Here is a 17,937-nt window from a genome sequence, read left to right as displayed (position 1 = left end):
AGCAAGTTCATCACTAATCCCTCTCTAACAGAGCCTGCAAAATGCCTGGCCACTTTCAGAGAGACAGAATAAATGTGGTGTGTCCTACAGAGCAACAACATTTTATTTATACAACAGAATCAGCTGCAAACAATTTAAATCCCTCCCACATCCATAACAATTGCAACCCTCAACACCCTGTGTAGGGGGGAAAGCAGAATTGCAAGTTGAAGTCTGATCCCCACATTGTTGTGCAGTTACCAATAGGTCTGCTGACACAGCTTGTTTTTGTTTGTTTTTTTAAACTACTCACAAGTATGCTCACATCAGAGTCTGCATAAGATACTCTTCCTTCTAAACTGGCAACTAGGATAGTAAATCTTGTAGCTTACATCATTCTTAAACTGATACAAGAAGTGGGGAGAACTTACTCATTTTCCTTCTTCCCACCCTGGATCCATTGCTTGAGCAAATACTCATAGTAGCTGTCAGCTCTGGCTCCCAGAGTGTAGACACCCAGGTGAGTGAACTGCCCACTGTTGGTGTTTATGAACATGGGCACCAGCCCATCATTCTTCCCTGAGAGAGAGTGTACGTGCTTCATCACTGCATCTACTGCTTTCTATAGAAAAAAATAAATTGAAAAAAATACATACTGAATGAGACAATGCAGCTACACAGCTCAATGTACTTAAATGGCTAGGAGCAGTCAGCAGTTGTGGAATTTTTTCCCTTTTCTGATACAGTTGCTGCTGGCTTCAGAGAAACTATAGCAAATATGAGGTGGGCAGATTTTTTATCAGCTTTCCTTTTCAATAATACAACTCTCTCATACTAGAACCAGCGATGGTGGTGAGTCCAGGTCCCTCAGTAGTTTAGAAGTCAGATTCAAACAACTGACAGAACATTAGGATAATACTAACGTTAGGTTAAGTGGCCTGCAACACCTCCAACAGTGTGTGTTCTGGAGGAGATCAGCGAAACTCAAATATTTCCCAGTAATATTGTACCTCAACTCATGTTGAAATGATGCCAATTTTTTTTCTGAGATTTTCATGACATGAGTATAGCTAAGGATCACTGCACATACATAACAGGTTTCAGAGTAGCAGCCGTGTTAGTCTGTATTCGCAAAAAAGAAAAGGAGTACTTGTGGCACCTTAGAGACTAAAATTTGAGCATAAGCTCTCATGAGCTACACGAAAGCTTATGCTCAAATAAATTTGTTAGTCTCTAAGGTGCCACAAGTACTCCTTTTCTTTTTTGCACATACATAATGTACAGCTATAGTTCCTGCAAATAACTCTATAAATAAGGCCCTATTTGAATCGTTGGATGGTCTTCAAATAATTGCAGAAGAGTTGCAGACAAGACATGGAAAAAAAAATTGCAGAAAAGTAATAATCATAGACTATCAGAGTTGGAAGGGACCTCAGGAGGTCATCTAGTCCAATCCCCTGATCAATCCCCAACTTATAATGGACCTTCATTAACAGCAGTGATGTGGAAAAGCCAGAATGGACCTGTATGTTTAAGAAAAATTTTCAAGAATGATATAAACACTCAAGTATTATGTTATGCCTGCTAATTTTTTTGATAACCAGATATTTTGCTGCAACAATCTTACATTCATTAAAAAAAAAAGTGACTGCTACAATATACAATTCAAAAGGCTAAAAGTCTTAACACATCTGCTGTAGAAATCGAGTCCAGTCACTTTAGCTTTTTACATTTTACAGGCATTGAATGTTAGTGCAATACTAATTGCATACTCAAAATGTATGCAAAATTGTTGATTGTGCAAAGTAAGCTAAAAAATCAAAATTAAAAATTAAAAAAATCAAAATTGCAATGGAAACCTACTTTTGTGGGATCCACAATATTGGGAATGAAGTAGGGCCTGATGTATAAATTGATTTGGGGCACTATACAAAATCACCCCCAAACAAAAAGAATACACCTCCCACTGCCTTTGAAACGGTTAGTACTTGGGCTTATTTTCTCCCAGATACAACCTTCACACCATGCCCACAGCTGGAATTTGAGTCAGCTGATAAGCACTCTGCAGTTTAGGAAGGGAGTTCTGTTATTTTCAACACTAGCATTAATGTAGGGATATCTAAGCACCTCCTACAGAATTTAAATACTAAGAGGACAGCTTTATATAGTTTATCTATAGCAGAGGTGGGCAAACTATGGCCTGTGGGCCACATCCGGCCCGTGGGACTGTCCTGCCCGGCCCTTGAGCCCCCGGCCCCTTCCCCACTGTCCTCCCTCCCTCACAGCTGCAGCTTGCCGGGCCACCAGCACTCTGGCCCGCCACTCCTGCCGGGCAGCACCGCGGCGTGGCTGGCTTTGGCCGGGCAGCGGGGCTGCACGCTCCTGCTGCTCTGAGCGGCATGGTAAGGGGGTGGGGAGCTGGGAGTTGGATAAGGGGCAGGAGGTTCCAGGGGGCAGTCCAGGGACAGAGCAGTTGGATGGGGCGGAGGTTCTGGGGATGGTGGTCGGGGGAGTTGGATAGGCATGGGAGTCCCAGGGGGCCTTTCAGGGGGCGGGGATGTGGATGGGGTGGGTGGGCTCCCAGGGGAGCAGTTAGAGGCGGGGGGTCCCGGGAGAGGGCAGTCAGGGGACAAGGAGAAGGGGTGGGTTGCATGGGTCAGGGGTTCTGGTCAGGGCAGTCAGGGGGTGGGAAGTGGGAGGGGGCAGATAGGCGGCGGGCTGTTTGGAGAGGCACAGCCTTCCCTACCCAGCCCTCCATACAATTTCGCAACCCCAACGTGGCCCTCAGGCAAAAAAGTTTGCCCACCCCTCATCTTTAGCCTGGTGTTTTGAAAAGCCAGTTATAGGTAATCTAGTCTCAGACAGACAACACAAAAGATACCACAAGCACAAGAAAAATCTTTGTTTTTGATACAAGTTCCTTCTGATGAAAGGAGCAATTATTCACCTCTACCATGAGCTTTGTGGTATTTACTTTAAGAAAATAACTGGAAAAGTAATGGAATCTTTCCCCCCCAGCTGCTTCCCTTTGAATGTGTCATTTAATTCTCTTTAGCTGCGAGATTAAAAGAACCAGGAATTCACCAGTAAACTGAAAGGTGGAGCAACTACTCAGAAACAGCGATGTGTATGGCACTGGGGCAAAAATTGGGAACTGGTCCTGCTTTGAGCAGGGGGTTGGACTAGATGACCTCCTGAGGTCCCTTCCAATCCTGATATTCTATGATTAGGAATAAAATTGCTCCAGATAAGATGTTTTAGAGATGGTGTTTGGTAGAAGGTGGATCAGCAATGCAATGGCATTTACTTTCATCAACCAATGAAATCTGCTCCAGCTGCCACAGTGAGAAATATTTTTGATCTCTGTTAGAAGAATGGAAGGAGAAAAGAGTACAGGCAATCTAAGGGATCCTCACCAATAATGGGGTGGAGGCTGAGAGGCAGCGAAGATGACAACTGGTTATCCCGTACCTGGAATTTCTCATATCCAGTGAGACGAGAGAGCTCCCTAAACTCCAGTTGAATACTGGTCACCTCTGCCACGGTGCTGTCAGACGTCCAACGAGGTGGGTGGGCAGTGCCTCGGCCAATGTTTACATCTGAGTACGGTATCTTGGATGGTGTGTTGAATGCTGGCATAAGCCTGTTCCCAATGTCTTTCTAAAGAGAACCCAAAAACATGGCACAAAAATTCTTTATTATTTCTCTCAGCAATCAAACAAAAAAGAGGAAAAAGAACTGCAGCTTAGTTTTAGCCCGTCTATGAGGAACAAATATTAAGAAGAATCACTACTTCACAGTAATTGGTATACAACTTCTACCTAGTTCCCATTGCTGTACGCGACAGTTCATTTTGCACATCCCCACAGGGTTTCAGTCTGAGATTATGGATAATTCTTAATGCAAGCACAGGGCCTTTGTCCCGGCACTTGGGAGGGGCAGGAGAATACCACTATTTCCCAAGACAGGGAACCTGTGAGTAACCACTCCATTCATTGACTAGGACTTTCTTCCCATAAAAAAAATTAACTGGGTAAAAATACAATAAAGATCCTTAAAATGTATCATCTTAGTCTTTACATTAAGAATTAAGGGAAATTCTAATTAAAATGGAGCCTTAAGGTATTAGCGCTCTGATGACACCAGGAAAGCGAAGATGAGGAAAACATTCAAAAAGCCTAGGACAGTAATGGTGGAATACAGAGGAAAAGCCTGGCAGAGTTTATCTTCTGATGAACCTTTCTGCCACTTTACCCAACACAAGACACACATTCTATTTGGGACTGTGAGACTCAATCACTTACAGCTTTTTCTAGGAAGAGGCTATCTCCAGATAAGTGGTAGGCGCTCAGCAAACCCCCTAGAATACGAATGGTGCTCTCAAAGAGGTTCACATCCACATTCTTATCAAGCAGTAAGTCAGTTGCCACCCATTTCTTTGCTTCTTCAAACTCTGCAAGGCACAAAAGGGAACAACTGTTGGAGGAAACACTGTAATTATAATAGCACACTCAAATTACCAGATTAAAAGAGTTAGTATGCCATATTGCCTTGATTGTTATTCAGTCTATCAAAAGGAACCTGTATTTTTAAGGGGCAAGCTGAAAAGGTTACAAAACACACTGAAGAATACATACCGGGAGAAGTTAGACCTGGCATCAGTTTCATTCCTATACAATACAACAATGTGGGGATATGCAAGGAGACAAGTACTTGGGAGAGAAATTACACATTTAGCAGGTCTTGTAAATGCACATTCCTTCTTTATTAAAATAACACAAATGGGAATTATCCTGGTATCCCAATAACCCAACTCTCTCAATACAAGACTGCAGTATATTACCACCTATTTTACTGGCCATACAATCAGTCGCACTTTCACCATAAGACTTTTTCGATTTCTGCCTGTCAGCTTCCCAACATACTATTTATGTATATATATGATCTTGCATTACTTCACCATCATTAATGGCTATCCTCACAACAACCTTATGAAGTAGGAAATATTACTTCCCATTTTTCAGATTGGGTGCTGAGATAAGGAGGGATTAAGTGATGTGCCCATGGTCACACAGGAAGTTTGTGGCAGAGCTGGGAATTGAACCAAAGTCTGTTGAGTCCCATGCTAATGTTTTAAGGACAAGCTCTCTAGGTATTCAGGCATCTATGACTATCAGGAACATGTACCAGGGAAAACAAAGTTACTTCTTTAAAATGTTGCCAATTATCTATGCAATTATCTATCTGGAGACAGAATGCAAAGGTTAGAAACTAATGCCCTTCCACTGAGGCTTCTTAGGATGTTAAACTATCACCAAGATCTATCTCCCACAGATCCGTCTCCCTTGTGAGAAAATCAGTTTACAAATACATTCTTTTATACAGGCCTTAAATAAGGATGACAAAATAGGTTTTCTACATTCCATTTCAGTAAATTGTGCTGTCAGATTTGTTATCACTGTCTAGCAATAGGTAGTGTAATAGAGAAATCCAGACTTTTCTTACAGAAGCAGTTTTTATATTCACAGACTCATGAGAGAAAGATCTGCACACACTAACACAACTTTCATTTATAGAGGTTTTTTTTATCCTGAAGAATCCCAAAGAGCTTTACAGACTATGAAGCAATCACTTAAAGGAGAATTGCAATAGTATATAAAAGTTTCCAAACAGATGTCCATTTTAAACATGTCTAAACCACTAATATTTTTTAAAGGTCTCTGCAAATCATATTTAAACATTTTATAAGAAAGCAGTCACACTGTCAACTTGATGAAACATCGAGAGAGCGCTCAGACATGCAGTGAGAGACACAAACGAGATGTTTCCACCGTGGGTTTTTTGTTTGATTTCAAATTGTACATAAATATACATATTAAATCAAACAAGTAAGGAAAATACAGACCCGTGGAAGACCCCTGCAGTTTCTTGTGCCATTAGCTGCAGATCTGATCTTCCAGTCTCGATACATGTCAAACCGTGTTTGTTATGGAATTATAAAGGTGGCTGTCTCCACAGATTCCACAGCTGTCAAAGCACATCAGTGGAGACATTTTCAGGTATTTGTAAATATTGCTTTGTAGTTTCCTTGTTTAACTTACATGTCCCGATTAAGTGATTTTTTTTTTCTGTAGTCATGTAAGGCAGTAGCTTAAAAACAAAAAATCAAATTAAGGTTTTAAAACCCAGTACCAAAACACAGACACTTCTGGACTGAATTAGGATACCTGCCATACAGTGAACAGAAAAAGTATACAATAGTTTGGGACAGGAAGTGATGAGTACTGTATCCTATTGAATTTAGGAGGGAATTTTGCTAGACAATAGGTAATTATGCAAGTAAAAATGTGGCTTGCATATCAGCATTAAAATGTGGTTAAAGTCAGAAAAGTGAATAAAAATAGCACTGCCTTAATCCAGTGGTTTTCAAACTTTTTTTCTAGTGACCCAGTTGAAGAAAAATGTTGATGCCTGTGACCCAACGGAGTTGGGGATGAGGGGTTTGGGATGTGGGAGGGGCTCAGGGCTGGGGCAGAGGGTTGGGGTGAGAACTGTGGGGTGGGGCCGGGAATGAGAGGTTTGGGATGTGGGAGGGGCCTCTGGGCCAGCGTAGTGTTGCGGGAGGGGGTCAGGGTTGGGCTGGGGGGTGCAGGCAGGTGCTCCAGGTTTGGGGAGGCTCAGGGCACAGGATTACCTCAGGTGGCTCCCTGTCAGCGGGGGCGCTAAGGCAGACTTCCTGTCTGTCCTGGCACTGCAGACTGCGCGGCGCCCCGGAAGCGGCCAGCAGCAGATCCGGCTCCTAGGCGGAGGTGCACAAGCAGCTCTGCGTGGCTCTCGCCCACAGACACTCCCAGCTCCCATTGGCCGGGAAGCCGGTGCTTGGAGCGGAGGCAGCGCACAGAGCCCCGTGGCACCTCCGCCTAGGAGCTAGACCTGATGCTGGCTGCTCCCAGGGTGCAGTGTGGTGTCAGAACAGGTAGGGACTAGCCTGCCTTAGCTGGGCAGCACAGCCAATAGGACTTTTAATGGCCCGGTCAGCAGTGCTGAGCAGAGCCGCCGCAACCCAGTGCCTTACATTCTGCGACCCAGTACTGGGTCCCGACCTGCAGTTTGAAAACCACTGCCTTAATCTACAGATCTGTGTGGATTCTCCATACATCCGATGAAGTTGGTTCTAGCCCACAAAAGCTTATGTCCAAATAAATGTTAGTCTTTAAGGTGCCACTGGACTCCTTGTTGTTTGTGTGGATTCTGTGTCTTATATACTTATAGTAAAAACAATTAAGTTATTAGCTTTATTTCTTTAAGCAAATCCAACAGAACAATGAATTATTTTCTGGTTTACATACAGAATTATTGACTAAATTTCATATGTAGAATCTCTTCATTAACAGTGATCATACACAAGCTCAGAGATCCCAGACTGACTTTGCAAGACTGGCACTTAGAAAGGCCCCTCCAGCATCTTAGTAACCATGGCACCACCCTGGGGCACTGGTTGTTTTAGTACAGAAACAACAACAGGCAGACCTATTAATCCAGTCCCCAATTTCTAGTAGGAATGCCAATTCATCAAGAGATATAGCCAGCAAAATTATTCCACAAATGCTTTTACATACAGGATGCAGTTGGAAGGAACACCTTAAAAACAAAGAAGTGTGTCCCTTAATACTAAATTTTGGATTTTCCCTATGGACAAAATGAAATTTGCTCAGCCAAAGTGTAAACAATTGCCTCTGTTAAGGAGCTCTGAACATATTAGTTCAATAGATACAGAGAATCCCCAAAAGCTACTGGAATAAAACATTCTGCCTCTCAGACACCAAGCATAAAATGATCAGTTGGCCTTAGTGGCAACTGTTGGAACCAAAAAAATACTGAGGTGGGAGAAACATAGGAAGAGGAAAGAAAATTACCTTCTTTTAAGCCTAAAATCCACATGGTATCCAAAGCATCAATTAATGTAAGACCGAGTCCAAACCACTCACTGTAGGATTTGGACAAAGGTTTCAGTTCATCATGTCCCCAGGCAAACTCTTTATAACCTTTCCATGCATGGCGGAATGCTTCTATCACAGCCATCTGACGTTCATTTATGGGCACTGTGAATGGAAATCAACACCTTGTTGAAGAATGTTGAAGCTCAGAGTTATGCAGCCACGTGAGACTTTTCTCCACAAACCCTACCCAAAATCAAGAGCCCTCATCTTTGCAACTAAAGATTACATTACACTAGCTTCAGTTACCTCAAGTTATTCCTTTTTAATAAGGTCTTTCCAACCTGCAGTAAGCGGTCAATATTTTTAACCAATGATTTAGTGATGCAGCAATGGAAATCTCATTAACATTGAACTCCAAAAACAATATTTAGAGAAATACACACAAAAAGCTATTTTAATATTAAAAGATCAGTATTAAGGTTGCCAAGTCAAGCATTTTTAACTTAAGATATCCCAGAATTAAGGTTGCCTGTACAAATTTAATTCAGATCCCTATCTCTTTCTTCTACTGCCAAATTTCAAGTCCCTGCTCCAAAACATGAGGGTGCTAGAGCTTTTCAAAGAAAAGACCACCAGAATTTATCAGCAAAACAACTTATTTGCCCTAGCCTTGATCTCAAAAATGGCTGAACAGTTTTGGCTGAAGTTTTCCAAAAACAATTCAGCCAGAGGCAGACAGCCAGCATGAAAAATTTCAGCCCAAGTGGTTAAAGTCTTGCAAAAAGTTATGAGCAACTGAAGAAAGGATCTTATTGTGGGAGTGTCTGGCAACCTTAATAATAGGTGTTGCTACCAGTCCCACCTATATTAAGGGCACTTCGACATCAGGAGCCAATGCACTGCATGCTATTACAGGTAAACCTAGGTTTTGCAAGCAGATTCCCAGATTCTTTGCTGCACTGGGAGATTAATTGAAGAGTCAGCTGACTATTCCTGGTAATCCTCAAAAGCAGTGTGTGATGAATTAATGGAGGAAGTCACTTCCTTCCCCCCTGACCAGTCTCCAAGGGACCAGCAAACCACTGTTGATAAAGAAAGTTGTCCTTTTCAAGCCATCTCTCTAAACAGCTATTTTTCCCAAGGGGAGGGCATTTCTCCTTTTGGGAGGTGAAGCAGAGAGAAAATCAGGTCATGCTGCCTATTTTCAGTGCCACCCCTATTTCTCAATTTCAGGGAGGGAGAAAAAAAGGGAACATACGGGGAAACCAGGAAAAAAAAGGTAGTTTATATATATATGGGAGGGACCAAGTGCTTCACCAAGTGAGAGGAATGTACATTTTGCAGAGCAAGGAAGGTGGCTGAGGGCAGGTGCCTATAGTACTCCCCAACATAACGTTGTCATCTTCTGGCAAGGCAAAGGAGAAGCCAATAACCAGGAGCCTCTCAAAAACATTCCCTAGTGTAGGGCCATTCTGTTTCCACTGTTGTCCACTTACATAGGAGGTATTGCTGCTGCAGAAATAAAGACTGCCCTTTCATTAAGAATAAGTAAGTATAGTTTAAATATACTCAATTTAATAAATCACTCTGGGGCTTATGGTTTATTGTGGTTTGTTTTTGGTAATGAAATGGAAGATTCAATGTTTGCATGCAATATCCAGGACAAGGTTAGGGTACAAATGCATGCACCCAATATATATCAGAAGCAAAAAAACCACACTTCATTTGGGAGTGGCAAGCAGGCAGAGGTGAGCTGCAGTGGCAGCAAGTATAGCATGCAGTCTATCGATACATGATCTGGCAATTACAGCCATGTATGCTGTGCCATGGTAACAACTAGTACATCTAATGCAATATTCGGGTATCAGTATTTTCATATTCTCAATTCTCAGCATTATTTGTGAATCACCAGAAACCTTGAAAAAACATGCACCTGTTTTGTCACTGCACATCAAGTATGCTGCAGGACTTAGATGTTCTAGATGAATAATGCATAATCTCTTTTAATTCAGTTCTTCCCCTTCCCCACAGTAAGCAACTCTATCTCAGCTAAAAATAGCAGATTTAAGGGATGGCATAACTTTGACCATGAATCTGAATAGGGAGATATAAACATCTAAACCTCATGGTCAATAATGAGAAAGGTGATGGTCTGTAGCCTATTACCTGGCTCTTTCTGATCTTCCACTTTCACAGATGATGGTTTTTCTGGTTCCTTTATTTTACTGGAAGGAGGTTCAGTGATTTGGTCAGGTTCTATCACTGCTCCTCTCCAACTGCAAGTACAAGGTATTTCAATAATATTTAACTAGATTAAAATAGAGACAAGAGTTAAAATGAATTATCCTTATCTCTACTGTCAAACATGGTTCATTTCATATTTTCACAACAGCCTGATAAACAGGGAACTAAATATCAGAGGGGTAGCCGTGTTAATCTGTATTCACAAAAAAAACGAGGAGTCTGCTGGCACCTTAAAGACTAACAGATTTATTTGGGCATAAGCTTTCGTGGGTAAAAAAACAAAAAAACAAAAAAAACCCCACTTCTTCAGATGCATGGAGTGAAAATTACAGATGCAGGCATAAATATACTGATGCATGAAGAGAAGGGAGTTATTTTACAAGTGGAGAACCAGTGTTAACAAGGCCAATTCAGTCAGGGTGGTCCACTTCCGTAATTGATGAGGAGGTGTCAAGTGGACCACATCCACCCTGACTGAATTGGCCTTGTTAACACTGGTTCTCCACTTGTAAAATAACTCCCTTCTCTTCATGCATCAGTATATTTATGCCTGCATCTGTAATTTTCACTCCATGCATCTGAAGAAGTGGGTTTTTGGGGGTTTTTTGTTTTTTTACCCACGAAAGCTTATGCCCAAATAAATCTATTAGTCTCTAAGGTGCCACCAGACTCCTCGTTTTTTAGGTAACTAAATGAGATTTTGATCATGGCACAAAATAGGAAAAGATCACTTATTGGCTCATTAATCTTTATTTGAAGTCAGTGATTTCTTCCAGGCAAATGGTAATGAACCTTTTATTGAACTGAATTAAGAAATATGAAGGCTTTTAGGATTCCATGAAACAATTGCTGCTGTAATGGAATTTCTTAAAGGAATCAGAAATGCACAAACTCAAATTGTGTGAAAGCTCATTGCCTTTGAAATATTACAGGTGTTGACTTCCAGGTTTAAAATTATTGCATGAATCGCTTCCACTTTAAAATAGTATCATGCAAATGAGCATTACCAATTCAACTGTGAACACAGGCCAGGGCTGCCGGGGGGGGGGGGGGGGGAAGGGGAGGGAAAAAGGGGCAAGTGGAGCAATTTGCCCCAGGCCCCCAAGAGAGTTTTCAGGGGCACGTCCTTCAGTACCGCCGAACACACCCAGAGTGAAGGACCCGCTGCCAAAGACCCGCCGCCGCTTCTTCCACTCCGGGTCTTCGGCGGCGGGGGTCCTTCTGCTCCATGTCTTCGGCAAAGTGCCCCAAAGACCCGGAGCGGAAGGACCCCCGGCCCCAGAATCCTCTGGGCGGCCCTGACACAGGATAGCAGTAATATAAAATGCTTGTTTTGTTACATGCTTTCCTCAACAAAGTGGCATCATAAATCAGTTTGGAAAAGAATTACATAGACAGACTCCTGAAGGTAAAACCTTTTAAATAGGACCAAAGTCAAGAAAGGTTCACATTGAGGGTTAACAGTTTTAACAACATCCTTTTATGTATCTGTACATTAACTCAGTTTCAATATGAACTTTAGCTACCCCCAGAGAAGCATGGTTTATAGAACTCACAAAGCTTGTATGTTAAAGATCCAGTTACTACTACTGCATTAATACTGACATTGTTACTAGCATACTACAGACCTACACTGAAATTGTTTTCCTAGATTTACCATCATTGCTGCCAATAGTGCTGCTCTACCAGTGGTAGCAATGGTGGGAGATAGATAAGATTCTACAACCACTCTGAGAGGATTTAGATGATATGATGGCTAGAACACTAGTGTAGACTAGGTGCCACTGCCAGTACCAACTGAGCTGCACCAGTGGCAGCAAGGGTGAGAAAAATTTTAGGAAATTATATCTAGTGTAAACATACCACAGGTATCTGTGGTCAATTTTTACTATTCTTTCTATATTGAACAATTAAGTCAAATGCTATTGCTTATTCCCAAATTAAGTGAACACCATGACTAATACACCAGAAAGTTGTAATGCTTTCACAATACTGGTTAATATGGTTAAACCAGTACAGCCTCCTTAGCGTGCATGCAGTTACATCAGTATGAAGGTGCTTTATACAAATATAGCTATTCCCATATGGGTAGGGGAATAAGCTATTCCAATATAAGGCACCTTTATATTTGTATAAGTTTATCCATACTACAGGTTAGGATGCACAATTACACTGATTAAAAAAAACCAAAAAACTACACACACACCCTGACAGACAGTTATACCCATACAATTTGCAAATGTACATCAGGACTAAGATAATGATGATTGTGCTATTGTATTAGCATCTAACACAGAACAAATTGATAGAGTCAAATAATCCTACAGACTGCAAATTCTTCAGGGCAAGGGCTGCGTCTACCTGTGCATTGGTACAGTGCTTAGTTTAATAGGGCCTCAAATCCTGAGTGGAGCATATAAGTAAAATAAAATTCTAGGCAGACAATGAAAAGCCCTCACAAATTTGTACATTCATCTTATTCCCAATAGATTCTGAGAGAATAAAAATAAAACTAGAAGACTGCTCCAGCAAATTGTAACTTGTTGGAAATATTTCTACCAACCTAATAATGGACTTTTCTGTTTTCTCTTCTTTATCAGCCTGGCCAGGTTCTTCTTCAGTCTTGCCAGCAACATCTTGGGCCTTTACTCTTGCATCTCTCCATGGCGGTCTGATCTGCAGATTAGGAGGACCACGTCGGACGTGAAGCGGCTTTGAGTGTTTCTAAGAAAGAAAGGCAAAAGTAAATCAAGATGCATATGATCTGCATTGCCAATACCCAGTCCCAAAGCATCCCAGAGTTCTACAATGCAATCTGAGAACACCCTCATTTTTAATACAGAGATGTAGTGCAGGGGACTTCAGGTCACAGCCTGCAACCTTTCATCTCAATCTGACAGGCTGAGAAGGAGGGAAATCATGTTTGAATTTTTTTTACCTCTGGTAAAATTGTACATAGATCCTTGGGTAACAGTTATCAGTGAGGATCTTAGGCTACCTGTATCATTACCAGGTATATACATAACAGAGAGCACTCTAAAAAATGTGAACTTATTACACACACACACACACACACACACACACACATATATAACTAGGTGCAATAATTGACACTAGTTATAACAAAGAGATGCGTTACTAAGGGCTTACACATGCAGAAGTGATCCAATATCAGGAATTATTTTTTGTAATAGATGTACATTATACAAATTAGAAGAAAGCACCACATGAGAGATGATTTTCATTTAGAACAAAGAATCCTAAATTCCCTGAACTAATTGTGCGAACAGGAGAATGTGTGTGGACACACACACTCACACACACACTCACTCACTCTTTAAACAGAGTTCCTTTTTCCCTCAATTACTCCCCCAATGAATTTATTGGAAACCAGACAGTTTGTATGACCCGTTAGAAGTGTATCCATAAAATAAATAACTTTCACACACCGGCAGAGGATCTCCGAGTTAGAGAGCTACTAGATTTATTATTATTTCCACCTATTCTGGGAAGCTATTGCAGTTTACCAGAGATGCTGACTATCCCCTGCCTCATATTCAACTGTGCACACTCTAGCCAGCCACAGAGCCTGGGCTGCTCAAATTTCCAGGACTGAGGTTTGGAGTGCTCCATAGCAGGTCAGAGCACATATTGCTGAATGAGAGGCAAGCAATGGTGGGTATGCCTGGGTCTAGGCCAAGCACAAGCAGATTCATCAAGATAGTGAGATGGAGCCTAGAATACCAGGTCACAAAAGCCTGAAGTATCAGCACTGACAAGACACAAGTGGTTTAGGAAACATATTGAACCCAAGTTCACTATTAAATAAAGCCTATATGATGTCAACTGAGAATTCCAGAAATATCTTACCCCCACCTCCCAAAATGCTTTCATTGAATATTAGTGGTCCTGTTAGACAGCTGACTAGCTCCTTCAGACTGAGCTAAGAAGAGAGTTATCAGAAATCAGAGTAATTCTCTTCTCTTTAAGTCTATGGATACATACAAAAGCCAGAAATACTACACTGGAACCAAAGCCTTTCTTGATAGTTGAGTTCTCTAACTATAGGAAATTAATTCTTACAACAGGCCTTCGTTTCTTTTTCCATTACAGCAGTTGGAATTAAATGCTATTTGCAAACCCTAGGGTTAAGAAAAACATTTTTCCTTGCAATACCTGAGGTGAAAGCTCTGGGTAGTTAGCATCTGCTTTCTGCGGTTCTGGTAAAACAGCTGGATTTGCTGGTTTCAATCCAGGGATTTCTGGTTCTGTCTTCTGATCTTCTGATGATTTGTTCGTTAGACCTATACATATAAAATACATTTAGTACACATCAATCTACCTGGCATAAGGAATTAACAGTTTAGATGCTAGCTGGAAAACTAACTCTCCCCACACCAAATGTAGACAAGCACAAAGGTAGTCACCTGTATTTTATACGCAAGCGATACCTTTGCAAAAAAAAAAAATAAAATAAAGCTATAGATCTTGCATGTCTAACTGAAAGTGTTAAATTACAAGCCTCCATAATAATAGATTTGGGTTTTTTGTTGATTTTTTAAAAAACAAAACAACAACTTTTCAATGCTGTAAGAAGACATTGTTGAAAGCAAATTTGGACCTGTTTCCCTAAAGTGCTTAAAAAGAGTTGAACCCTTCTGCATAATCACAATGGAGAGAGAATTGTTTTTCTTATCCTCTAAATCAGTGGTTCTTAACCTTTACTGCAGCCTGCACCCCTTTGGTTCTCAAAATATGTTCTTGCACCCCTTATCAAAAATCACTGAAGTAGGTCAGTTTTTTAAACCTAGATATTTTTTGTTTGTATATTACAGTAATGGTTAAAAAATGTATAATGTTAATAAATAAATAGGTTTGATGAAACAAAGTAGTTGTACTTATGTGCCTGTGCTTAATTTGTGTTTTCGATGATTTACCTTCTAAAAAAACCTGGCCTGTCTTGTACCCCCAGAAATGGCATCTCGCACCCCCAGGGGGTGCGTGCACTTCAGCTTAAGGACCACTGCTCTAAATCTTTAGGTTTGGGCTGTTTATTTATTTTTTAAACTAAGTACTAAGGATGTTTGCAGCCTCTAAACTCGCTATTAGCCAAAACAAAATGTCACTTCAGATATTCAGGATAAAGAACCAAAATGAACTAACTGTTATTCAATTTTTTTAAAAAAGGGATCTATAGAGTAATTTCTACCTGAACATTTGCAATAAAATGTATGCAACATTAACTAAACTTCTGAATAAAATATTTTTTTCTGGCAGACATTGAGCACATCTTGCAAAAATATAATTACAAAAACTAAGAACATGCAATCTTTTAATCATTTATGACATTTATTAGGGCAACCTTAAACTGTATGAAAGACGTACTTTTCCACTGTTCCCCCATGTTTGTGTATGAAATGATTCCACAGACTGCCAAGAAGGCAAACAGGAAGAGAATTACACTCCGCTGTAGTCGAGAAAGCTGCTTCCATTTCTTTGAGAAAGAAAATAAATAAGAGGAAGACTCTTTAGCATGACAAGTAGAAAGCCAGCCCATTGCTGTCAAACCAACCAACCCATGGAAGTTCTTTCAGAGTAAGAAATATGAAATTGATTATATGTAGGTTTTACACTGTTTCCTATTTTGAAAATCGATCAGCTGCTTTGTCATGATATGGAAAGTAGCAAGGCAGCATGCTAGCATATGGTAGGCTGGGTTTGAGAACAAATCAGGGCCAATCACTGGCGGAGTCTGTAGAGACTAGAGAAATTGCACTGTGATAAATCTCCTGGACAGAACATCAACTAGTCACAGATTTTTACAGCAACCTTTCACTGGCTGATCTATGCATCTGCCCAGATGTGGTTCTGGAAAAGAGCCCAGAGGCTCCTCCCTTCTGGCCAACAAAGTGTACATAAGGGACATGCAAAGCAGAAGAAAAATAGGGGTGATGAGGAGGGGGGAGAGCGGATGAAAAAATGATGTTAGTGCATCAAAGGAGGAAGCTTAAAAATAAAATAAGCATCTCAAGCTCGATAGGAAAAGCAAGACACTCCACCTCGGACAATCACTCTTTGTGAAACTTATGTAAACTAGAGACTGCCACCAAAAAAAAAAAAAAAAGACAACCATCCACATTCAGCTTTGGGAAAGTTCAGTAAAACAACAGAATAACTAACAAGAAAATAAAACACAAAAGACTGTTCACAATTAAGGACAATCCGATGAAATCAGAAGCCAGAGAAGAGTAAAAACCAGCCTTCTATTACATATGTTCAGTAAACTGCATGTAATGATAGCATTTTGGGTCTTGTCTATTTTAGTGCCCTCACACCATACATATCATTTCATTCTTTTTTTGTTTGTTTTTTTGGTTTTTGTTAAACCAGGGTAATAGCTTGCTGCTAACTTTTTGCACTGGGAAACCTTTCCCACACTGGGCAAAGCAACATTTGGGCACATCCCTCAGTTTCCCAGAAGCTCTTCTGCCCCACGTTACTTCCCACAAACCTTGCACTCCATTCCTACCAGGGTTGAGACACCAAGTGCATCCACATTGTTGCAAGCAACCGCAAACATTTTAGTGAAGACTGACATGTCAACATACTTCACTCTGCCAACCAGCATAGACATACGTTCCCTGTTATTCCCTAAACTGCTGACTGTACAGCAGAGGTCCCATACTGTGAGGCACGCTACCCTAGGGGGGCACAGAGGAACATTCGGAGAGGGGGCAGCTGGGGCCCAGGCCAGCCCCCTCAGGGGGGCATAGAGGGAGAGCCATCCAGCTCTGCTCCTGGGCCCAGTCCCCTTTACTCCTGCTTGCGTTCCCTGCTCCTGGCGCAGGGAATCACAGATGAAATGGGGGGGGGGGGGGAGTGAGGTAAAAAGTTTGGGAACCACTGCTGTACAGTGATCTTGTACATCCCTCTCCCAATGCAAAGGGTGAGATGTTGAGATTGCTCAATCTTCTATGTCACCTTTTATCACAACTACCTCCTGGGCTACCTGTATCTTTATCCCCAATGTGGTTGCCTAGGACAAGTACAAACGCAGCAGCTCACCAGGATGGAAAGGGAATGAAAGTTGGTAATGCTTTCTCCTCATTTCTCTCCTGTCTCAAGAGAAAGATGAAGGTGTGTAACCCCAGATCACCTCCCCCGCACAAGCATGTTCACCAGCATCCTACCTCTTTTCCTTGAGATGGCTAGGATAAAAGGCGGGGAGGGGGGGAGACCGGATGACATCCAGTGTCCAATCTGCCCCTCTAGGCATATCCTACCTCTTTTCTTTAGACTGGGAAAAGAGAGATGCTGCCCTCTGTCACCCACCTTCCCTATGCAGGGGTGCCTTATGCCCTCTTCCTCACTATCTAGCAAAAAGAAAAGGAGGACTTGTGGCACCTTAGAGACTAACAAATTTATTAGAGCATAAGCTTTCGTGAGCTACAGCTCACTTCATCGGATTTTCCACTGAATGCATCCGATGAAGTGAGCTGTAGCTCACGAACGCTTATGCTCAAATAAATGTGTTAGTCTCTAAGGTGCCACAAGTCCTCCTTTTCTTTTTGCGGATACAGACTAACACGGCTGCTACTCTGAAACTCACTATCTAGGGTGCCCTTTCGGGGGAGGGGGGAACGGGCACTCCCGCACTGATACTGCCACTGCCTGTCCTCCGCACCCCTGCCTCAGCGTCCGAGATACCCCCAACCCTCCTCCACATCACGTGGGGAGCACCACGCCCTGCCTTTCAAAGGGTGGGGGGATTTTC

General features: G+C 41.7%; 1 protein-coding gene across 1 annotated transcript in view; it reads right to left on the bottom strand.

The window, feature by feature from the left end:
* MAN1B1 (mannosidase alpha class 1B member 1) overlaps positions 1-17,937 on the bottom strand; it is a 30,860-nt gene that overhangs the window by 12,462 nt on the left and 461 nt on the right. Inside the window, exons 2-9 of the mRNA XM_038374269.2 lie at positions 15,549-15,657; positions 14,340-14,467; positions 12,727-12,887; positions 10,086-10,195; positions 7,896-8,081; positions 4,284-4,432; positions 3,451-3,639; positions 411-601 (exon numbers count right to left, since the gene is read on the bottom strand). Of these exons, the coding sequence (XP_038230197.1) occupies positions 411-601; positions 3,451-3,639; positions 4,284-4,432; positions 7,896-8,081; positions 10,086-10,195; positions 12,727-12,887; positions 14,340-14,467; positions 15,549-15,657 (1,223 nt within the window). The remainder of the gene's footprint in view (positions 1-410; positions 602-3,450; positions 3,640-4,283; positions 4,433-7,895; positions 8,082-10,085; positions 10,196-12,726; positions 12,888-14,339; positions 14,468-15,548; positions 15,658-17,937) is intronic.

The sequence above is a fragment of the Dermochelys coriacea genome, chromosome 16 (genome assembly GCF_009764565.3).
Source record: "Dermochelys coriacea isolate rDerCor1 chromosome 16, rDerCor1.pri.v4, whole genome shotgun sequence".
In the NCBI taxonomy this organism is placed as follows: Eukaryota; Metazoa; Chordata; order Testudines; family Dermochelyidae; genus Dermochelys; species Dermochelys coriacea.
This window is presented reverse-complemented; position numbering and strand designations above follow the sequence as displayed.